The 25,087-nt window shown below is 39.6% G+C and overlaps 1 protein-coding gene across 4 annotated transcripts in view; it reads right to left on the bottom strand.

Annotated features, from left to right (window-relative positions):
• The window catches only part of CAMTA1 (calmodulin binding transcription activator 1), a 1,141,371-nt gene extending 1,116,810 nt beyond the window's left edge, over positions 1-24,561 (bottom strand). For 3 of the 4 annotated variants that reach the window (XM_075190126.1, XM_075190127.1, XM_075190129.1), the window contains exons 1-2: positions 23,600-24,089; positions 9,162-9,280 (exon numbers count right to left, since the gene is read on the bottom strand). In XM_075190126.1, the coding sequence (XP_075046227.1) occupies positions 9,162-9,280; positions 23,600-23,669 (189 nt within the window). In that variant the 5' untranslated portion in view covers positions 23,670-24,089. Of the gene's footprint in view, positions 1-9,161; positions 9,281-23,599; positions 24,090-24,255 lie in introns of those variants that run through there. The other variant, XM_075190128.1, reaches the window with a different exon arrangement.
• Positions 24,562-25,087: the final 526 nt, after the last annotated feature.

Raw genomic sequence — 25,087 nt, 5'->3', positions numbered from 1 at the left:
TCTGTCCTAAACACCGTGTTAAAGGATAGATCTTTAACCTCTGCAGCGCAGTATCACAGAGTGGCATTTTCGAAAACCATAGCCAAGATGTACTGCCTGTAAAAGGACCTATTATATAACTACACTGGTCTATTAATCATCCAATAAAAGTTATCCAGGACATTTTTTTTGTAATTAACTTTCCCCAAATGACTAATTAAGCTACTCCGTCCAATCTGCATAATGCAGTCACTGGCACTGGGGATAAAATGCCAACAGGAAGGAGAGGAGTAAGGTTAAAGGAGGACAACTACCAACACTGAGCACTTCTGGGACACACAGCAAGGCAGACATAGGTAAGCTTTTCTACATACTGTTGGCCGTGAACAGTGACCGATCCACCTGGTAAGGGGGAGAATTTCGGCATTTGCCCTAGATTGCCTTACTCACACGTACAACCGTTTTCAAACTTCTACACAGCCATAAACCTCTCTGGGGTCAGTTTGGATATACAATTATATAGACCCTCCATTAAAAAATTAAATTGAAAATTCCACTGAAATCTTGAAGGCATAGACAGCTCAGCCTACTTCTTAAATGGACAGTAAGCTCGAGAGATGTCTTTCATTGTACCTAACAAAGCGGCAGAATCTTAATATAGTTTTATGCTATTTAAGCGTAGGGAGTTGTGTGTCACTAATATGCCTTCTCCCTGCCACACGTTTGGTCCTTTCCAACACCAGGGATATTACAAATATCCCTTTAAGGATTATCACACATCACTAAACCAGACAGGACAGCCCTGAGAAGAAATCAATTATGGGGAAGAGAATACAAATAATGGAAACTGTACTGAACAATGTAACTAGTGCAGAAATTAGGTAAAGTCCTAGAACAAGAAAATATTTAGACATTCATATCCCTTAATATTCACAGTAGATATATTTAAACAGAAGACCAGACAGTTGTTAAGAGTTCCATTAAAAGAGCACTAAACCTAAAATGCTACTTGTTTATACTATAAAACTAATTTTGATGTTCAAAACATATATGCAAACCAGTCATGAATGGGGAACTTCTGCCTATATAGTTTACATGCAATATACCTATTAATTTGGCTTCATCAGCAAACACGTTGCCTCTCTTTGCTGGTTATATATGCTCACTGTAATGTGTGGGATCAGCCCTTTCAGGTAACAAAGGCCAAAGCACAATTACTTTTGCAGAAACACAACATTTTGTAATTATTTGGGTTTCAACATTAACCTGGTCATAAAGTGTTGTAAGAAACACTGAGCAGATTACATTTTTATAGCTTCTATAATCCTCTGTCCCCTTGCAAATCTACTTTGAATAGATGGAAAGCCAATTATAACTAATTCTTATATAAACACAAAGCTTCTAATCTGAGCAAATTGAATCTGTGGCCAACAAAAATTAACCATCCATCATCTGTGTGTGGACCTCATTATATAATAACCTATATATTTACATTCCCTCAATAACACAATAGCTATTGAGAGAATGCAGATTTCTCGCATATCCCATATTTGATATAGCCAATATAAAGAGGCCATAAAAATCAGATACATGTGTTAACGTGTGTAACATTAACCAGAGACTTGCCAAAAAAATAAATATGAAAAAAGAGGAATTGTAGGAGAAGCAGCTATTAACAGTGAGCAATATTTGGAGAGTCTACAATCCCCCTAAACCCTCAATCTCTGACTACCAGGTTCACAATGTAATAAATAGATCATACATGCCATCATCTAGATTACACTAGAAAACCACAAAATTTGGTGTAGCTTTGTTTACAATTATTTTGACGTTCACACAATAAAGTGTCTTTAAATAACTGTGGATCGACATAGAAAAATCTTAAACTGAAAGAAGTGCACTTTGCTTAGCACGATTTAAACTAAGTTCGGTTCATACCCCAAAATGGCTGCCTCCATTGGGTGTAGACGCCCGATCTTCAGAAAAATAGCATTACCAAGGACGGGAAAAGGGTTCACTAACTTACTACAGTTTTTGAAATCCTCTCTGTGGCACAGTGACTCCGATAATGTCAGGCTGTGCACTGTACTACTTTGTGACCTCTAGGTCTGTTTCAACAAGCTAAAAATAAGTAGAGTAATAAATGGAAGAACGCTGAATATTAACACTAGATGCTTAATGCTTTATTTATAGGCTTTATATTGTAGCGGCTCCTGACTGATAAGTAAATCAATCCCCTGGAGCCTAGATACGTGGTCACAAGTCCTCTTTTGCAAGACGACTTCCGTTCTCTCTCTCTCTCAACTCAAATCTGAGATCACTGACCTAACTTCTGTCAGGCTTTTTTTCTTCTTTTTTTTAATAATCAATGATGGGCTGTGTCTGGCTAACCAAATTCAATACACAGAGTAGTTGAAACACCTGCTTTTCAGCATTCTTTCCCCCTGTTCCCCAGTCACAGTACAGACCAATAACTATCAATAGATCCTTAAACCTATTTAGACTCACAAACATTAATGCAGTGAGTGACATCTATAATTCAGGGTCAGACAAATTTATCTTTGCTGATATTTCCTTACTGGTGCCTTCCCCCCCCCCCCCCCCGACTGTTGGCAACCATGATTGAAACCAGAAGATACGGCGGCACATAAATAGTTTCAATAAAGTTTTTTGGACCAATAGCACACATCCCTTTAAAGAGAAGGACCATGAAAGGAGACAAGATAATACCTATCCTAACATCGCAGCAGCTTAATGCCTCTCCATGCATGGAGAATATTTAGATTGAAATCTGAGTCCATATCTTTTGTTTCAGGTCCATAAATTCAACCCAGATTTCTGTAAGCAAGATGTCTCCAGCTCCCTAAAGGTTTTAGTGCCGAGGGAAAGAATTGCAAAAAAAAGTCATTGATTTAAATTAGACAATTTAGTCCGTGACATTGGCGAGAAAATATGCTCTTCCTTCGGCAATGAGACTGGAGGAATTGCTCTTTAGATGTTAAATCAAATTTTGCAATTTTTCTGGCAAATGAGGCATGCAAGCACATTATCAAAATCATGGCTTCCAAAATTAATCTGCCACTAAATAATTTATCATGCTGGTGATCTTATTGTAAATAAGCTGAAATGGGGATCACGTGGTGCCTGATCAAGGTTTTATTGGGCCAATATCATTAGCCATAAAGCACTTGCTTATCGGACTATATGAAAGACAGGCGATCATTAAAAATAAATTGTAAAAAACGAGAATGTCATTTGATGCAAAGTATTCATCTGCTTCGCAGTGTCTGAACCATAATCCTCAGAAATACATTAGCATGTTAAATAGAATAAGAATAGGGCCTTCCACTTCCTCTATAGGCGGCTGAAGTTGAAGAAGGTATTCACTTCTATTAACTGATTAAGTCTGCAATGTTGCTAAAAAGTACTAAAGCCCTTCAATGCATTAAAAAGAGAAAAAAATAATAAGTGCAAACTACTAATAAAAGCAGTATAATGTACTTCAATCCTACAGTTTTTACATAACTGTTCTGGAATGGAGTCAGTTAAATCAATCTGGATTTGGCTACAGATCATTTAAAGGTATTTTTGAAGCACAATATTGGATTATTTAATGCACAGAGTTGAAAGACAAGTTTCATGGATTGTTCAGAACCGAAGATATTAGAGATGAAGCTGAATTCCCGTAAGGGGGGTGGGGGTTCATACACAGAGCAGACTGTCAGTGATCACACTGAATGACACTACAGTAACATACATACACCATACAGTCAGGATCTTTGAATCACTACAGATAACACACTAGCCTGCATTTATCTGCACAAACATGTAAAATATTTGTGAAACTATGGACATTTTTACAGCATTTTTATTTGTTCAGTGGCCCTTTAAAAGGTAGGTTTACTTTTCCTGTAATTCTCTTTGGCTTGTGACAACATCCTAGTTTTGCAAATGACTCCTCTGTTATTCTTAACATTAACTGGAGCAATCAAAAATGACTCAAAAAAGCATGCGTTATAGACAGAGGAATGAGCAGAGTCTCCAAACAGCACAGAGCAGTGACGTGAAGTTCCTATCCAGCCGACACAGGACGACTGGTGCATCAAATGTGTCTTCATATAAAACAATCAAACATCCAACTTGTTTAAAAAAAATATATATAAAAGTACATTGCACCACTGAAATGCTGCTATTGTAGCAGTGTATACAGCTAAGATAGTAATTACCACTTTAACCTTTGTACAAATCATCCAGATATTATAGCATATTACGCCGTTCTGTTTTACCATCAACATAAGATAAAACGCCTCATGTTTACTTGCGAATAAAAGGCTTGTTTATCTCATGACAATACCTTGTATCCGTGCGCTCAGCCACCATGGTTTAAGTTGTTTGAGGGTATGGAGAACTCTAGCTGTGCTTTCCTCCCCGTCGAAGTAATTTACGCTCACACAAAAGCATTATAATTTAGCAATGAAGTAAAATGCATTATGCAATTTAAGCTAAATTGGAAAGTAAGGATGATGAGTTATATTTGCCTGGTCTAATCTTACAATGTGCTATATACACTAGACTGGCAAATAAAATGAGTGTGTGAAATGGTTCATGGTTTGTCACTATACAGAACTGAATATATAATCTATTCTCTGTCAGAATTAATAAAATAGTGGTGGGTGAAAACGGATTGCATGCGTGCTTGGAGGAGCGATTGACAACGAAAAGGAAACGTTAAGAAATTAGGACACTCACACCACATTGGGGGAGGGGGGAGGTGTCAGTTCAAACAAGTTTTCCACCACACCAAACCAGATTGGCTTTTAATTGATTTAACCAAACGGACCAATCAACAATGCATTGTGCTTGACCATCACAGGTTAAGTCTATAAGAAATGAATGGAAGACTTAAATGTAATACCAATATGGTTTTCTACATATTTATGTGAAATAGCATTAAAAATAAAAAAAAATACAATTCATCATCATCTATTTATATAGCGCCACTAATTCCGCAGCGCTGTACAGAGAACTCATTCATATCAGTCCCTGCCCCACTGAAGCTTACAATCTATATCCCCTAACATACACACACAGAGAGAGAGACGAAGGGCAATTTAATTGCAGCCAATTAACCTACTAGTATGTTTTTTGGAGTGTGAGAGGAAACCGGAGCACCCGGAGGAAACACACGCAAACACGGGGAGAACATACACACAGATAAGGCCATGGTCGGGAATCGAACTCATGACCTCAGTGATGTGAGGCAGAAGTGCTAACCACTGAGCCACCGTGCTGCCCAATTCTCCAAATTTAGATTTTTAGCCAAGAGACAGGCAAGATACAATCACAATTTCCATAATCAGTTGTAGGCCATGAAGTTTTAACTTCTCCTTGGCTTATTTGAAAAGTACATTGTCCATGACGAATGTTAGAGATACATGGACCATTTTTCGTGATTTTGTTTTAGTAACACTAACCAAATACACACGGCATTCAGTTTCAGAGTAAATAGGCATCCACAAATGTATCCAAACAGTCAAAGCCAGGGCCAAAAGTTACTAAGACCATGCAGAAAATATTAGTGACAGAGTTATGCACACTGACAGGCAACACATCATACCTTAGACTGACCAGCAAATAACTGCTCAGAAAAGGATGTGGTAAACAGCCCAAAATATTACGCACAGCCTAGATCCAACAGTGCAGGGAAAGAGGGGAGCACAAACTGCAGAGACCAGATTATTATTTGTATTCACCATATTGTACTTTTAAGTGCAAATGAGTCAATATCAACAGGGAAAGGTATCCATTAACTAAGAATAAATGGTGTAAACACATAGCAATGTTACAAAAATAAATCCTAGATCAGTAGAATGTGTCGGTATATACTGAGGGTTAAAAAATATGGAAATTAGCTTAAAACAAGAAATACTAACAAAAACTTACATAGGCTGGAGTAGCCAGGGAGTGATAGGTCACGTAACACCCGGTGTCATAACCGCAGGATTAATATAGCACCACGACAAACATACAGCTACAATCGCTGGTGAGATAGCCCAGAAATAAAGGATTCTTCCAGACTCTATCTGGACTGGATAAACAACTATGTAAGTTATGTTAAAGCTACACAACAAACCTGGGGTTATATCAGATGATGCGGTCTGCTATACAGATAGGATGATAGATATCAACTACTTTAAAGAACTTTCACATAACGCATCTCAAGAACACTTATTAAAAGGAAGTGTTACTTTAGGCAGCTAAAAACCCCTTGCAAAATAAAACTGCTGATCATGAGGCCGCTATAAGGTGTATGGACTTTCTGAAGTATTCTACACACTATCAGCATTTGCCACCGAATGGCTTGAGAAATCTCCGAATAGAACCAAAAACCATCAACCTAAAACCTTAACTGTAGTGAAGTATCAGCAGCAGCACTAGGAGATAAATGAACATGTCTGGATTGATTGAAACATGTGTCTGCAGAGGATGAGGAGCACAGATGTGGTACACGCTCCGTACCGATACCTGTGCATGGACTGGGAGACTGATATTCTGCAGAAACAACGGATTGTTTCCTTTCACAAATTGCCCTGAGCAGATTTACTCATCAGTAGGCACGACATTAAACATTTCAACCTATGCCTTCTGCAGTAGGGTCTGCAAATCCTTACATTGATTAAGCTAATTTTAATATTTTGAAGTTGGCAAGTTATGATGAATATATTGAGTTATTGAAATTGGGTTGACATGTGTATATCATGTTACTAGTTTATAACACACTAGTTACAACTGAATAAAAAAAAATGAAAATATGTTTATAATGATTTACTCTGGACAATAGTAAGGACTATGGATTTCTTGAAATGACTATGATAATGGCGTGGGACAGTTAATAAAGCAATTAATTACAGATGGTAGATTGCAGTGGTGTGGAGGTAATGGTGGTCTAATTAAGTGTTGTGGTATACATGCACTTATATGGGACATCTGCCCTCTTCTGATAAGCAATATGACTGGCTTGAAGCTGTGGTAAGCATTTCAGGAGAGAACAAAGGTCCAAGAGTTGTTATGTGTTTTACTGTCCTATATATACATATGTGTTAGGACCCCAGAACACAGTAAATTGTGTCCCCAAAAACATTGAAGAACTTACAATGTATCGCACATTAAACACTAACAAAAGGTGCTGCAGCTACATCCACAGTAGTACCAAAGGCCACAGAAATCCTATGTCACACGAGCTACATATGCTTAGTATTGCTGTGTTTTTAAATATCTTAATTTGTTTTTCATTGACAAGCGATAAATAAACAGTGATTTTTCTGAAAAGGTTGGAGAAGCAAACAGCTTCAAACAATAATAAAAAGGCCAAAATAAACAAAAAAAAAAAAATTATATATATATATATATATATATATATATATATATATATATATATATATATATATATATATATATATATATATATATATATATATATATATATGAAATTGTATTACTCATTTTAAAACAATTTAATTTCATGTTAATGTTTAACCGTTGCCTGAATGTTAACAAAGAACTCTTTTTATTGGGGGGGGGGGGGGGGGGGGGGGGGGGGGGGGGGGGGGGGGTGGGGGGGGGGGGGGGGGGGGGGGGGGGGGGGGGGGGGGGGGGGTTGCGGAGGGCAAAAAAATCCACATGTAGTCCACTAAATATTTTAGTGCCCTTGTCGGCGTGTGTTAGAGATGTGCTGCCGCAGCAGTTGGCAGATTGCGGAGACTGTGCATTTTTAAAACCACTTATCAGTTGAGAGATGCACTCACTACGAACCTTTAATAAACTCTTGCTGAAAAAGACTTAACCCGTGTATCATAGGATTGCCACAGAAACATCTCTCATACCAGTATACAGACACACAAACGTATAGAGGGATTTCTTAAAGATAATAACACAAGGCCACTTACACAGCTGAGAGTGCCAGTTGGTGTGAAGATGAGCACCTGGAAGTATTCCATTAAATCCTATCTATCAGAGTCTAGAGCAGGCCTGTCCAACCTGCGGCCCTCCAGATGTTGTGAAACTACAAGTCCCAGCATGCCCTTCCAGCTATCAACAGGTTGTCTACTGGCAAAGCATGCTGGGGCTTGTAGTTTCACAACACCTGGAGGGCCACAGGTTGGACAGGCCTGGTCTAGAGTATACCACCGTTGCCCATCAGTTCAGATGGAATGGTCCAATGCATCAGCATTTTAAAATATCCTGGTCTTGGATCAGCTTATGAGAGTACATTGAAATATTTTCATAAATCTTGGAATTACATCAACTGTAACAGCATAATAGATCACTACAGACAAAGCAGTCATTCAAAAATAAACCAATTTCACTGCACAATAAGACTGGAATCCTCTTTTTTTTAGCACGAGGTGCTGTGAGCAAGATGCTTAGTAATTGCAATAAAGTACTAAAGACACAAACCACTACAATTATAAATCCATTAAAAAAAAAAAAAAAAAAAGTTTACAGCTTGCCATAGCAACTGGCACTTTACATTCCATGAACGTGCCCTGACCAAATAATAGCTATGCCTCCTACCAACAAACCCTCAGTTGTGCACAATATAGGCACTTCGTCAGCCAAAAGAGAGGGCAACGGTGCCATTGTCTGACAGGACACTGGATGCCATGGAAACACCGTTACATGTTTTTGTCAACTCCAGAATTATAAAGCAAAGTTTCAAAAAATGCCTCAGCATAGGCGATACTTCTTTTTAAGCCTTGGATTTCGCGTGCAGCTAGAGAAATCACATAAAGGCGTTCTGACCTTTATAGGTCAAGGTGCCAAGTTTCACACCCGGTCTCTCTAGTATTCTCCAGTCATGTATCAGCTTTACAAATGGACGGCAAAGTGTCAGTGATCTGCTTCACTGCATCTTGTCCTACAACAGGGAATTCTCAGAAGCACCAGATGATCCTCTAAACAACTGTCGTGTAGCACAAATAGGATATTATGGTTCTGCATTTAGTTTGGGCAACGGCGCATAGAACCACAAAGCACTAGAACAACGTCACTTCACACAACTCCATAAATTACCTTACAACATCGGTCCTGACGGCAGCATTTGTACAAGATATGTACAGATAAAAAATAAAACTCTGCATCAGGAAATAATTAGCCTGTCAAGAAAACCATCATTTAAATACCTCGTTAGTGTTCCAACGATGTCTTTCTTTTGGTAAACTTGAACATTTTGGTAGACATTCGAGCAGCTTCTTGGGTAGAAAGATCTTTACATGACTGCCGTTGCTGTTTCCATGATCATCTAATGAGAGAAAGCAGGATGGACAGATTACACACAAAATACACATGGGTTTACAATCTCTAGTTAAAAAGTAACAATCATGAGCAGGCTTCACTTTACACATGCTGATCACCCTGTGATTTACAAGAACCTTGAAGCTGAAATTTGTTGTGTTACATGCAAAAATAATGCTCGTTATTTTGATTAAAGGGCTCATGCACTTGAGTAGCAGTCTATAATTACCCCTTACTTAATAAAAGTAAATTAAAAAAAAAGCCCTTTGCAGTAATAAAAGAAAATGACAACTAAAACGTATCTGTAAAGCTAGAAGTCTCCGTAAGTAGACACAGAGAAAGTGATTCCACCTCATTACCTAGAACTGGGGATCCTGCATTGTTGTGAGACCTACAAATGCAGGGTAATGTTCTCAGATGTGTAAATGTTACAATACACTTCCATGTAAGACAGTGAACGGAATCTTATGGATGTATATACAGTTTGTGTGCTGCAGACTACTGAACTCTAACAGTAATGACACCCAGCGATTTGCATCCTATATTGAGCACAGCAAGAGGATGCCGGAAAAAAGTGGAGCATGGTGAAATGTAGTTATGCTCAACTACGCACCATGACATCTCCTGCATGGACGGGGGTTAGCAGTCCTTGTGACCTCAGAGAAAAATCTAAAGAAAATCAGCCAAAGCCAATGAAGGGCATATGCGTGTCTAAAATGCTTTTATTTCAGCACTTTAAAATTGTCCTGTCATCTGAATACAATGGAGGCATGTAGTGGGTGGTCTTCATATTAATGAGAATACAGCCAATTAAGTCATTAGGATCTAGTGGCATCACTGAGCCACACACTGATCCCCTCTGTAACTGAAGACAGACTCATAACTAAATTGTGTACAACAAATATTCTTTGTGCTCAGCAAGGTAAATTATGAAATTAGTTAATTTCTGAAACTGGAAATACAAAACATTAGAACCTTGTAATTATAGAGCACATAAAGGACCAAGTCATTTATAATTTAACAAGGACATGGATTGTATTCAAGTTTCTCTATCTGTAAGAATTATTTTTAACCAGTACAATCAAAGAGCGCAGATAAATATATTGCTCATCGGTTCCACCTATAAAATGGCTGCCTCCACTGTAGACAACAGGCCACTGTAACCATTCCTGCTTTGTGCACTAGTTACACACATACAATGAGTAAGACTCAGGCACCTTCGTACATCAAAGTATAACAAAGACAGATTATGTTATACCATTTATGGGGCAGAAAACTGCACGATCATTCTCATGCTGCTAATATCCAAATTACCATTTCCTCTGCTGGTGACTACTACAATAAAGAATAATTGCACACTGCTTTAATACCATTGTACTCCTTAACTTGTGGATTTGGTGAAAGGGGGCATTATTTTGCATAAGCAGCAGCACGTGGCTGCCTATAACAATGGGAAGAGCAGGAGTTAAAAGATTGTGGGCATTAAGAATATAATAAAACACTATACTGCATTTTCTCTAACTTCGAAATACATATACAGTAGTATAAACTATCGCCTATAAAGGAGAACTTCTAAATGTGTTGTGTTTTATTTTTTCATTCCTATTACATTATACAAAATTGTACAGCGCATGTTCATGTGGGAGCCTTGTGTGGACCTCTAAAAGAAAAAGCGACCATGGCAGTCAGACAGGGAGATGAGCTGCCGGGTCTATATGCCATTTGTCCATCCAGGTGATGACCACACATGTTCAGAAGCAGTCATTGGCTGACCGCATTTTCCACCAGTGCCAACAGGCATCTAAAAAACTCCTGATCAAGACCAATAATTTGAGCCCATATAGACTGCAATTTATGGGCCATTAGGTCTCAATTTTCCATCATGGCTGGCGGAATCGCAGTGCTTTGCACATCATAACGTGTTGTTACTGCTAACCCTACACAGTTTGATGTATTTTATGGGTAGCCTAGTGGCTTAGTGGTTAGCACTTCTGCCTCACAGCAATGAGATCACGAGTTCGATTCCCAACCATGGCCTTATCTATGTGGAGTTTTTATGTGTTTCCTCCCACACTCCAAAAACATACTAGGTTAATTGGCCGCTATTATATTGACCCTAGTTTTTCTCAGTCTGTATGTGTGTTTGTGTTAGGGAAGTTCCAATAGTTAAGTTGGGTACACACTAACTACACTGTTTTCGTCCAATAATCGGCTCAAACAGCCGACATAGGACCGCTCGTTCAAAAGTCGGGTCAGTGTGTGCAGTGACACGATGGTCAAAAGTCTGCCCAAATGGACGATTAGCGCCTCATTTGGTTGGTCGTACCGTTTAATATTTTCGTTCCAATCTCGTTTCCGTTGTGTAGTGTGTATAAACTTCCGACCAATCCACAACAGTGTGTATGAAATTAGTCATTGCTCACGACAACATGGCTGTAAAATGTCGCTAAAGGGACGTCCGCTCTTCCCTTTATCGTCTAAAACAAGGCTAGTGTGGTACGCAGTCCATGGACTGAGCGATAGGACCATCGATCGCATGTAAAATCGCTCGGCATAAAAAGTTGGTTGAAATTTCTGTAGTGTGTACCCAGCTTAAGCTCTAATGGGGCAGGGACTGATGCAAGTTTTCTGTACAGCTCTGTGGAATTAGTGTCGCTATATAAATAGATGATGATGAAATAGTCTACCAAACAGTTAAAGTCTCAATGAAGTAACCTAAAACGGCCAGGAATCCCCATAAAAACTAGGATGGAATTGACCAGATTTATGCTAGAAAACTGTGACCCAATGATCACTAACATTGGAGAAAACAGTAATAGGTTCTCTTGTGGTCCAGTTGTTTTGGCATCAGTGCCAAAGCTTTTAAAGACAATATCTACCTGTGGATGGTCTCACTTTCACCACATGGGTGACACGTCTCTGAAGATCAATCTTGTTTGTTTACCATGTGAATCTATGGAAACTGGATGGCTTGCTCTTCCCAACAGAAACAATACGGCCTGCTGCATCTGTAATTTATTAATGTACTCTCTTGCCAGGTGACAACTCGCATTAAATGGTTATATACCTACATCCCACATTACATTCAAGCAGATACCAAAACGGAAATAAACCTATTTCTAGATATGCAACAATTTTCAATTAATGTTTCTATAAATTCTCATAAAACCATGTGGGTACAATATATTCTGCACAGAGAATCTCAAGTGGAGGCTACCGTAATGCTTCTGCCAGCATAGAAATATTACTACTCTGAAACAGCACCCCTGGTGGCACATCATAGTACACACTAAACTCATGACATTGCTCATCACTATTCAGCAAGAAATTCCTAAAAAAATAAATATATAAATATATATATATATATATATATATATATATATATATATTCATGTTCCACTATAATCTTTTATTACCTTGTTTCATAGCCAATACAGTGTATTGCTTTAAAGTGTTTACAGCAGTACAATTAAGGAACCAATTTCATGAGTTCTACAATCCCTATTACCTATATTAAAAAAAATGGGTATATTTTGAAAACATAGGTTAGCATTCAATAGTGTCTTTCTCCTGTTGGATCAATGATCTACTTAGGCTTCCTGTGTCTAATTTTCCTGAATAATGCAATTGTACAAGGGAACGCATATGTTATAAAGCTGCGATTTCAAACTAGTGCTGTATGAAGTCCGGAGTAATAAGTGCAAAATCTTAAAGTAGAAGATATGGGGTTAGGATATGCAGACTATATTTTTTTATGGTAAAGAGAACAACTTTGCTTTTCAAATAAACTCACATTTAAATCAGTAGGGCTTATTTGTGTTGTGTTATTGTTGTCATGGCAGCAATAAGCTACTTCAGCCAATGAGCGCTAGACATGCACAGAACAGTGGAATCCCAGGAGAGCAGACCAAACTCAATGTTAAGAGCAAAGAATTAGTAAACAGATGTTGAACATTGATTAGGTTGACTTTAAAAAAAAAAAAATTGCCTTTACCTTCCACAAACTAAAACTAACAATATATTTATATATGATTTTGGATTTGGTAAAATCATCAATTTGACTGCAATGTTACTATTTCTTAGAGAGACATAAGAAGCTGCAATCTCAAGAGATATAAGTCCAGCCCAATGCTGTATAGACAATATATACCCTTTCAGCAGGAAGTGGTCACTCAGCTGAAACACTAGGATAACCTATGGCTTATTAGTCAAGCTGTTATATACACACGTGTCAGTCACTCACTACATAATGGAGGATGCAAGGTGTAGCTAGTCAGATTCAAAAACACATACAACAAACAACTCAGACAACAATGACGGCATAAAATAAAAAATATTTGCTTCATAAAAAAGGCAAAACATTATTCCCAGAAATTGCCAGAAATACAAATGATGACTTGGTTACATTTTTTAATGGGACATTTATGCTGATTAAGTCTTTTAATAAATCAAGTAATACATATGGATTTTTAATTCCCCTTTTCTTCGTGCTGTGCATACTTAAGATACAGGATGTCCCGTTTTATCTGTCCTACTACTCAAATGTGTAATTCTGTAAAGAAAAAAAAAAAAAAAGTGTGTGGGGGGAAGAAATAGCTGCAAAATTACCCTTATAGCTCACTTGTCTTTAAAAGGTGTGGATTACTTAAAGTTCTCAGAGCTGGCATAACTAGCCACCTAGTCCTGGTAAATTTCTTTTTTTTTACTCAAAAATAAACATTTGATGTTTACAATACATTTATTTTACCTTGTTTATTTTGTTCTTTGGATTTTGTCAACATTTACCACAGATGAAGTGAAAGCAACTAAAATAATCAACACCTACAACAATTACAGTAAAAAGACTTCTGAAAAGTCTATGTCTAGCAAGAGGTCTATGTTACTGGTCCATGTGAAACCATATATACACACAGATCAGCCTCCTCGTGCCACCAAAATGGCTCTTACCCGTCGAGGCATGGAACTCACAAGGCCACTGAAGGTGTCCTGTGGTATCTGGCACCAAGACGTTAGCAGCAGATCCTTTAAGTCCTGAGGTGGGGCCTCCATGGCTCGGACTTGTTTTTCCAGCAGATCCCACAGATGCTCAATCTGACTGAGCTCTGGGGAATTTGGAGGCCAAGTCAACACCTTGAACTCTTTGTCCTGTTCCTCAAACCATTCCTGAACAACTTTTGCAGTGTGGCAGAGCGCATTATCCTGCTGAAAGAGGCCACTGACATCAGGGAATACTGTTACCATGAAGGGGTGTACTTGGTCTACAACTATGTTTAGGTAGATGGTACGTGTCAAAGTAACATCCACATGAATGCCAGGACCCAAGGAATCGCAGAACAACATTTTCAGAGCATCCCACTGCCTCCGCCAGATTTCCTTCTTCCCATCGTGCATCCTGGTGTCATCTCTTCCCCAGGTAAACCATACACACGCACCCGGCCATACACACCATGTTAAATAGAAAGTGATTCATCCGACCAAGCCAGCTATTTCCTTTGCTCCAGTTCTGGTGCTCACGTGCCCATTTGTAGGGGCTTTCGGCGGTGGACAGCGGCCAGCATGGACACTCTGACCGGTCTGTTACGCAGCAAGCTGCAATGCACTGTGTGTTCGACACGTTTCTATCATAGCCAGAGTTGTTTTTCAGCAATTTATGCTACAGCAGCTCTTCTGTGGGAATGAACCAGACGGGCTAGCCTCTGTTCCTCACAAGCATCAATGAACCATCAACACACATGCCCCTGGTTGCCCTTCCATGGAACACTTTTGGTAGATACTAACAACTGCATACCAGGAATACCACACAAGACCTACTGTTTTGGAGGTACCCTGACCCAGTCTTTTAGCCATCACAATTTGGCCCTTGTCAAAGTCCAGATCCTTACGCTTGCCCATTTTTCTTGCTTCAAGAACTGACTGTTTACTTGCGGCTTAATATATTCCACCCCTTGACAGATGCCAGTGTAACGAGATAATCAATGTTATTCACTTCACTTGTCAGTGGCTTTTATGCTGTGGCTGATCTTTATATACATATGCACACATTCACATATGTATGAATTGATTATGAATAGATTTTAATTGGAGCACAATTCTTAATTTAGAAACAGGTTGTTAAGATGCTGTACACCCAATTTGTTGGGCTTCCTTGATCCTTCAACTGACCAGCGCTGGTTTTCGGCACACTTCCTACGCTCACCTGATTGAAATGGGCAGCTGGGTTGTCAGTGGCCCTCCCGGCCCGTGAGCTTGTAAAGTTCACAGAGATCACTGCTGTATAAATCGGGCCAGTGTAAGAAGTGGACAGGAGACAGGCAATGAACATTAAAATTGAACAAAATCTGGTACTAGTTTATTTTGAAGCAGTATTGAGCACATACCTGAGTAAGCAACTATGCAATTATGGTGAAACTAAAGCCTTACAAAAAATGATATAAACAATAGTCCCGGATATAAACGAGGTGACTAAAGTGAGCTGCAGTCTACAGGTTCTCAATTCACGCAGCTTTGCCTATAAAATTTCGTTATGTTTTCAGCAAGATATTAACATCTAAAAATAGACAAGTTGTACTTTTATTTAGCTGGGATATCTCAGCCAGCCAGAAGAAACCTCTGAGACCCCACATTAATTACAAACAATATGAAATCCCTGGTAATTTTATGGGTTTCTTCATGCTCTCTGCACTTTATATTCCCTAAGGAGCCAACATGGATCATAAAATTTTACTGCACACCACACCAAATCAAAAATGATCTTTGTCATCCACAAGTCTATTTTGTAAGTTTTCATATCCTCAGAGACTTGCAGACTGTATTTCTCAGCTTAACTGTAAAGGCTGTGTATATCCACAAGGTATTTCAAATGACCAAGTAAAACGGAATACTTTTATTAACAGAGCAGTTGCTATGGAGCCAAATATACATATTGTAACTAAAACATTCATACAAAAAATAGGCAAACATGAAAGATAGGACTCAAAGAAAAATGGTCTCATGAATATCTTTCAAAAAACACATTATCCAACACATAACTATGCCATTCCAGCCTACGACATCTACAATCATCGTTTATTTGTACGCTGCCACAGATTCCATGCTGCCTAACGTGGTACAAAATAAATTTAAGAGTACTATAAGAGTGGCAGTAGGCTGCTGTCCATTCATACAGAAACAAGATTGTGTATGAACTTTGTAGAGGTGCATTTGACAACAGTCTTTCTGCATCGGCTGTGACAGGAACCTCATCACTAGTCTGTGCTGTTGGGAGGACCCTGCTCATTCCACTATCTACCTCTCATTGTGGCTCCCACTTGGCTTTATTGCCCACCTCACATCATGGCACTGCTCCTGTCACATGCAGCCCTGTCCTCGCTTAATCACATGTATTGATTGACAAGTCACTGCTTCCCACAAGATCATTAATATTATCTCCCAATCAGATTGGCTACCAGTTCTATCTACTTCAGAAATGGAGACATCCAAATGAGGAGTTAACTGATAACTGATGCTCTGATTAGGGCTGGGAGATAAACTTTCCCCCACAAAAACTATATTACGAAATTTACTGCAATAAACAACAAATACGTCACGATAAATATCCAATTGGTAGAAAACACACAACAGCCCATGGGTGGAGAGCAGACAGCAGGAGTTAACACCTAGGCGGAGAGCAGAAGGGATAACTCATTAAGGAAGTTGGAGCTGTGTCCCAAGTAACACAATCCAAGCTTCATTCCATAGAGGGGAGATAAACCAGCTGAGAGTTGCCCACCAGCCTGGGTACCAGTGGTCCAACTCCACACAGGCTCCGGTCATGGTTAGCAGCAGAGATCCAGCTTGTTCTTTATAACAATCAGGAGACGGCTCAAGTGGGGAGTTTATATACACACCATAAAGGATTACTGCCTAGCTTACAACCACGTCAGACACAATCTGCTCTCCAAAGCAACATCAGACCCAGGTAAAAAATTGATTCCTCAACCAAACTGCTCGCACACATCATAATACAACTCTAGATATTTCACCAAAACACACAGGCGCGCACACTATATAATATACCAAATACACTTTATCAAAAACCTTACATACAAAGTGACCCTTCACCACCATCTCTCCTTATTTTGGTGTCTGCTGGAGGCAGGGGGCAGATGGCCGCCCTTGGACTTCACAGCCGCTCACTAGCACTCGCTGGCGACATTATCAGTGGGGGTGTCACGCTGTGCGAGATCCTGTGATGGACAATGGCAGCCATCTGAACCACCCTCCTCCACTAGACACAAAGTTACTGCAGTATTATGGGGGGGATATATTACATATCCATAGCTCCGATGCTAATCAAACACCCTAAAAAGGTACCTAAATCATGACCAAATCACATAATACAGGTGTAGGCAATATGTGGTTCTTCAACTTTTGAACTACAATAATCCACATGTTGGGATTTGTAGTTCCCAAGCAGCTGGAAGTCGCATGTTGTCAACATTTGTTATCAAAAACAGAGGCCATCATTCTACCACTTAACAAAACACAATTATTCATGGATCATCTAATAACAGGGCTCATGTATGGTGTTGGGTACATTATATGCAACAATACTTTTGTAAAGCAACCAACCATTTAACAACACATATACTAACTTGGCATAGGACATAAACGAACAAGGGAATGCCACAGATTAAATAAGTATATTTAAAAGGTCAATAATCTAAAATGTAAGTAGAAACAAGAATAGGCCCCTTTTAACACTCACAAATATGTAGACAACACACCAGGTCTGTACATCTAATCTACCTCTTCGCTACACTGGTCTGATGTGCTCAGAAATCACTTCTTACAAAGATCACAACTTCTTTTTTTATGTTTATGTTAAGTTAAACGCTCTTCTGTACAAAGGAACCTGCACTGTAGATTTAGTAATGCAAGCTTCCAGTGATACATGAAAAATACAGAAGTGATTCAATAGACAAATATAAAATTCAAGTTGATCTAATATGAAATGTGCATTTTGCAATGTTTACTCAGGGGGTTCACTCTTCAATGCTGACCCCTCGCTTGCAACCAGGTGTGAACATGTACATTAGGAGAGATCAGTCCCATTTAATGTCACCCTATTTACATTATTAATCAATAACAGAGGGATAACTAGATATATAAGAATTGCCATGCCATGACAGCACGCAAGATGATTGCAAATACTTTTACACTAGTTGCAAGCAAGGTCATTTTCTGGCAATCTGCCATTGCATGCACGGTCATTCGATAAGAAAGAAAATCCTATGTGCATCAGAAATGTATGTCACCCATAAGCAATGTTTTACTTCAAAGATATTCAGCTCTGGTAGGATCCAAAAGCATTTACTTACTGCTGAATGTTACTATATGGTCTTATATTTAAAGCAACTTGCATTTTAGGTCTACTGGCAATATAATCTAATTATAATAACTTAAAGAAAAAAAGGTAAAGAATGGAAAGCTGAGGCAACATTTTGGAAAGTTGCACATCAAATTATCTAAATTTTACTAATGCCTCATAAAATAAGTTGGAAGAATGGATTCCGCCTCTCACACAGAGAGAGGTACATTTGACACCACAGTCTTCTTGCTCACATAATTTTTTTGTTGGGGGACCCACAACCAAACTCACGTTTTTGACTTCAAGTTTGCCTTAATTCCCCCTCCTCACATCATGAGACTGCCCTAGCAGCTTGGTTCTCAATATCACACAAATGGACACGTTACCGACTACCACAAAACCAGCGCACTCATCTCCAGAAACAGTATGCCCTACTGTGAACACTTTGATGTTGTGATCACACAGATGTGCAGGAGATGAAAACTGAATACAGTAAGATGCTGAGGTACCAGTCAAAACCACTATAAATAGAAAAACAGCCAGTTCAGAAATTTATATGTATTTGGAACTCTCAAAATATGCACGATTAGCGATGTGCACATCCCATGTCACCTGTACGTAGTGGATCCGCCTCTAACACCAACAGCAAACTCACAGCATCTGAGCTAGATTGTGTCCAGGGGAAAGTGACCGCAGACCAATAGCCTCCTGGTGACATCCCTCATAGGCCGCAGACATGGGGGTAGGCCGAAGTGGTCTTGGTGGATCTTATGCTATGTAGAGCATCAGCCAAGCATTTCTACCACACATTGAAGAGAACAAAATCTTCCTCTACAAACTAAGATTTATTGTGACAATCTCTAGTTATGAAAGATCCTTAAACAATCTTCGGAATCAATTTTTTTTAAAAAAAAATGTACTGTATGTTTTCTAGTCCTTTAACAAGGTGAAATTATCTTTAACACACAGCATGTGGAATAGCAGGTCAAAGCGGAATTTATTTTTATTTTGTTTTTTAAAGGTTGCCTCAGCAGTTATCACCTGCATATTTTCCCTATGTGCAGTGTTAATCAGTATACTGCTAAAACATGATATTTAGAGTGGCACTCTAGAAAACATCAAGGTTTTATTTTTTTCATATCGTCTACTGCAAAGCTCTTTAATGTGTCTTTTTATATAACATTAAAAAAACCCTTCTGGTATAACTGTTGCCCTACAGGACACTTTCTTTGAAACAGATCACCTTACTCAACAGCAGGCCTTCCAACTATATCTGATTTTGGCATATTATGCAGCATTCAACAAAATAATTGCATAATTACTTTGGCATCTAACACACAAAGCAGCATGACCTTTTGATGATGCATGGCAATAGTACAAAAGGATTTATTTTCCCCATTTTTCAGGCAATTATTTTCTCCACAATAAAAAAAAATAATTTCAGGACGTAAAAATAAAAAAGCCAAAAGGCAGGACATGAACGTCTTCTTTCAGTCACTATACTCAGCAACAAAATGTAGCTTTCCATTCAACCACTAAACGTATAATTGCAGGGATATATTACTACATATAGAAGAAATAAGAAGCCAGACATTTTTGTTTAAGGTGCTTTAAAGCCCTCTTGCTCCAAAGTACTTTGACCTTGTATTTGAGCAGATTGCCCTGAAAGCAAAATAAAACCTTTAAAACTGCTTCTAAGACAGAGCAAACCATGGTTTATGAAAAGGAATATGTCCTAAGACCCTGAGCCGAGCACGCAAACCTTTTATTTAGCATTATTTACAGAGACGAGAGTCAAAGGATTTTAATTACATTGGGGTGTATGGTTTAAAATAAAAATCATAATGTATGTGCCTCGATTGTTATTTGGCATGACAGAGCTGTAAAACTGAAACCTCCGAGTGAGACGGTCATCTTCCAATGTTTGTCTCAAGAAAAACAATATATATTATATACACACAGACCATGCAAAGATAAACATACCTAAACACAATCAGTGCCGATGCTCATGTACCAATTTGCTAAAGTGTCATTTAAATTTACAGTTTAACATTTGCATAGTAAATCAGCCTGAAAAACAAGCTGTTTAACTATTACACAATTTTGTTCACTATTCCTTGTCCTATTTTAAATGTTACAATACATAATTCAAAGTAATTAAAAAATGCTAAAGCAGATATTTAGCTGTGCTGATGGAAGGAATACAGAACAATGTATAAATAATTTATATTAATGTTTAGTAGACAGAACTGACACAAGGCAGCTGATTACTGAGAAAGGGATTCCCTGGTTTCTAGTCAGAACCTTGGACAGCAACCAGAAAACCTGCTTCCTAGCAGACTACATTTTCAAAAATAAAACTAATCTCTAGAAAAACCAAGAATGTGGTTCCCATTTCACACCTAACAAAAAAATAGAATCTATGTTTGCTTTAATAAATGAAATGCCAATAACACACGGTCTTGCTCAGTTGCAATATGATGTCACTCAATCAGTTAAATCCTCTCCTGCCAAAGTAGTTTCTACTATATTACTGCTGACGTATGAATAAGGTCACATCATGACTTACTTTGGAGATATTCCCTTCTTTTATTCAGATTGAGAATATGTAGCAATAGAATAAAATATAGCTCTTATTACCAGTCATTGCACATAATTTGCAATGTCTTAGCTTAACATCTACAGCATTACTTTAGTTCTACAGATGAGAAGGGAAAATTAAATTGAAAAAATGGAAAACAATCTAGATAGGAATGTGCAAAATAGATAATGCATGGTTCTTAAAATCACACATATAATTCAATATCAAGCTTTACAAGTAGATTATCTCTGCTGAAAAGTATTCATTTAACACAATTAGGGGTTCTTGAAATTATTTAGAATCAGATTCCAGCTAGCATATAGAAGATGCAGACAAGTGGTGTATTCATATCAAGTTAAACAGAATATATAGGGCCAGAACAACAAGAGTTCTCTGGTGCCATACTGTGTGCTCCTATCTTCGTTGTTGATAGCACCAAGTATGTCTTCCCATTAAATGACAGTCAGCTTGTAGAAACAGTAAGAGATGGAGGAATGCCATTCATTGGGTCACATATACTGAACATTAAAGCTAAAAGTGAAATTAACTACTAGATACTACTGTTCGCTAAGTCTGCTCCAAAATACATTCATGAACAGTCTGCAAAGTTTGCATATCACATTATGCTTAATAGAACTGGACTGTCTATAGGTGAGTCGCTAGCCATGTCTGATGCATAATCAATGAATGGAAAATAGGAGACCTGTACAAACAAAACCCCATTTCGACACAAAATTTGGTTACTTCTATACCTGCTCTACAACATAACATTATAAGCACTTGGCTGGCAAACTGCCCAAGCTTTTATTTTGCTGAATATTTGTCAACACCACCTTTGTACATTTAGAGAACAGTGTAGTGGATACCTCCATTCACTTAGAACAAAAATCTGTACAAGCTAGGATGTTTAAAAGCTGGACAAGAACAAAATTATCTTTAGACAGTGCCCTGTGTATCTAGTTTTAGTTATTTTGATGAAACCTGTTTATGTTGCTGTCTATTTCCATAGAAAAGCATTGAAATAAAAATAATGAACATAGCTAAGGATGTCCTTGGAAAAAAAACCTGCTTATATTGCCTCTGTTAAAGATCAGTGATGTAAGTGTTGAGCTCAAATCTCTTTGCAAGAAGCGTAGACACAACCATACAAGCTAAATTAATGCAACAAGAGACAGTACCGAAGAAAACAGTACTGTGTCCTTAAAAATAACTGATGTTTTAACACAACAATGTGCTCATGTTCTTTTCTCAAAAGTCATGGTCATGGTAAAATGATGTCAAACACTAGTGCCTAGGTCCAACTGAATAAATAACCATGTTAAAAATAGTATTGTCTTCCTTGTACTAAAAAATAAACAAAATAAAAGAATGTGTCAGTACTATTTTAAATAGTGAAGTGAATTCATTTAGCATGCCAATTAAAATATACTTTGTGGTATCTTAAGTTAAAATGCAAATGTGTCATTTTTCTGAAAAAGCCAGAGCATTTGAGGGGAAAAAACCTAATCAGCATGTCTATAGTAAAAATGTCTTCATAGTGCATCACTACCCCCTTGTGGATTTGAAATATATTAAGTGTTACTCTAATCTTATCAAATTATCTGTTTTCTGTTTGTTTTTTCATAATACACCAACACCAAGTGCAATTTTAAAATGTTATACATTAAGAGGTGCACGCTAATGTCACCACAAACTGTTAAAAGATGCCACAATTAATACATGCTGAAACAAACTACATAAATGTGTAATAAAAATAAATATTAGGACAGTAAAGTGACATCAGTAATCAACCACATTAAGAAAATGAATTAAAAACACTATATTTAAGAACAGATTTTGTAAATATGTATTTTCTAACTTATGCTTAACCACTTTACCATAAATAAGGAAAATACGTATACAGCTAAAGATCCTTAACCTTGTTTATTTTTATTAGCCAACAAACATTACATAAGGCAAGTGTTATGCTTACTCCAACCCCAAGTAAAATTGTATATAGCAAAAAACACAAACAAACCACACACACGTATATACATGCTTATGGAGTAGAGAAATATTCCACCATAAATCACTTTGCTGTGGTTGTCTGTAGATGTATATGCCATGTGCTGCTGTTTGCAGTGTAGTAAACTTCATGATGCTCATTTTGTGGAAAGTTTGGTGTATATCTGAGACTGCTAAGCCTGATGTAAGGATGCTGACACTGATGCCCCTAACTATGGGAGCTCTCTAGCACATGCTCCTACCAGACATGAGCTAGCATGGATTTAGCAGAGCACCCAAAAGAAACAAAAAACAAAATAATAATAATAAAGAAATGGGGGAGGGGGGGGATGCCTCCCAATTGAATGGAAAACACTCATCCCTCGGTTTAGTCTCCAGGCTTCACCATTTACCATACTTTCCAGTTGTCTGGCGCCGGCTCTGGTTGTTTAAAGGTCCTTCCACGAGGTTATTCATGGACATGACGAGGTGATGCTGGTCTCCCAGTACTAGATACACCCCGGGATGCTTCTATGTAGAAGCCAAGACAACATGCCAGGGCCCCCTCCCTTGTAGAAGAGCCCACCAAGGGGGGTAGGTATGTGAGGGGGGGTACAGGACAGAGAGGGGGGGGGCTGGCACTGGACACCCCAACAGAAGACGATGCTTGGACCTGGACACCCTGCTGTGACTCGTTGTGTTATCTGTCACCCCCTCCAGTGCCCGGGATGATGCCCACCAACCCCCTCGGCTGCTGGTCCACGGTGATGAGTGGAGTGTCTCCAGTACAGGGGGTGACAGCAGCAGCAGCTCCCCCCCCACAAGCTCCTCGCCTCAATGTGTCCAAGTGAGGGGAGCGGTGTCAGTAAAGTGTGCCCACTCCTCCGCCTGCCTCCTCACAGCCCTCCTCCCCTTCTCCTCCCCAACCGCCTCTCTCCCCTCACTGTCTTCCCCCCCCTCCCGGCTGCCTCTCCTCCACCATGCACACAGCACACCACGCACACACCCCGGCCAGCCCCGGCCTCGGAGGGGCAGAGCCTGGGCTTTGGAAGCGTCCCGCGCTCTTTACCTTCCGGCTTGTTCTCGGCAGCCATTTCCCCTCCGCGCGCCACATCCTCTCCCTCGCTCTCCTCGCGCCCGGTAAAGCAGAGAGCGCGCGCGCCTGGTGCTTTGGCTGAGGCGGGCGGGCGGCACGGTGGGGGCGGAGGGAAGGGGAGGCGCGCTCTCGAGGCAGGGCGGGGCTGAGAGAAGAAGGGGAGGTAATCCCTGGCCGCGCCCCCCTTCCTCCACCTTGACACGCCGGTTGGGGTTTGACGGACGTCTTCTGCCTCCAATCGCCGGCCTCACCTGTCAGTTCGGAGGCGGGGCGGCCCCCCTGTCGTCGGCTCGCCCTCGCTATAGTGCCCTCAACGCCACGCCCTCATGGGAGACGCGTGATTGGCCCAGCGCTGGGGACGCCTGTTCAACCCCTAAACAAACATTGTGATTGGTCGGCGGGTGAGAGAGCTGGCGCGCTGCCACCAATAGCGTTAGAGGAGAGCCAGCGAAGCGCTTGTCATTGGACGAGTGCAGAGAGTGGGCGTGTCGAGGCGGGGCTTGAGGGAGACAGTCGACCAACGGCGGCGCGGGACGGCTCCTTTCGGGGTTGGTGATGCGTCATGGCCGCGCCCTCTCTTAGTGCTGTCACACGTGAAGCGCTGCGAGGTCGGGGTGTCCCCGCTGCCCCTGACAGGGTGGGCGCGCTCCGGGGCTCTACGTACTCTCAGTCACCCGGGGGAGGGCTACACTCCCGGCCGGTCACGTGGGTGTCACTGACAGCACGCAGGAGAGCTCGGTGCCTCCAGCAGCGGCGTCTCTGTAGCCTTAGAAACCACGGTGCTGCTGGAGATCAACATCATAAT

This window comes from Mixophyes fleayi, chromosome 11, assembly GCF_038048845.1.
Source record: "Mixophyes fleayi isolate aMixFle1 chromosome 11, aMixFle1.hap1, whole genome shotgun sequence".
NCBI lineage: Eukaryota > Metazoa > Chordata > Amphibia > Anura > Limnodynastidae > Mixophyes > Mixophyes fleayi.
The sequence above is the reverse complement of the archived record's forward strand: the minus strand, read 5'-3'. Positions and strand labels throughout refer to the sequence as shown.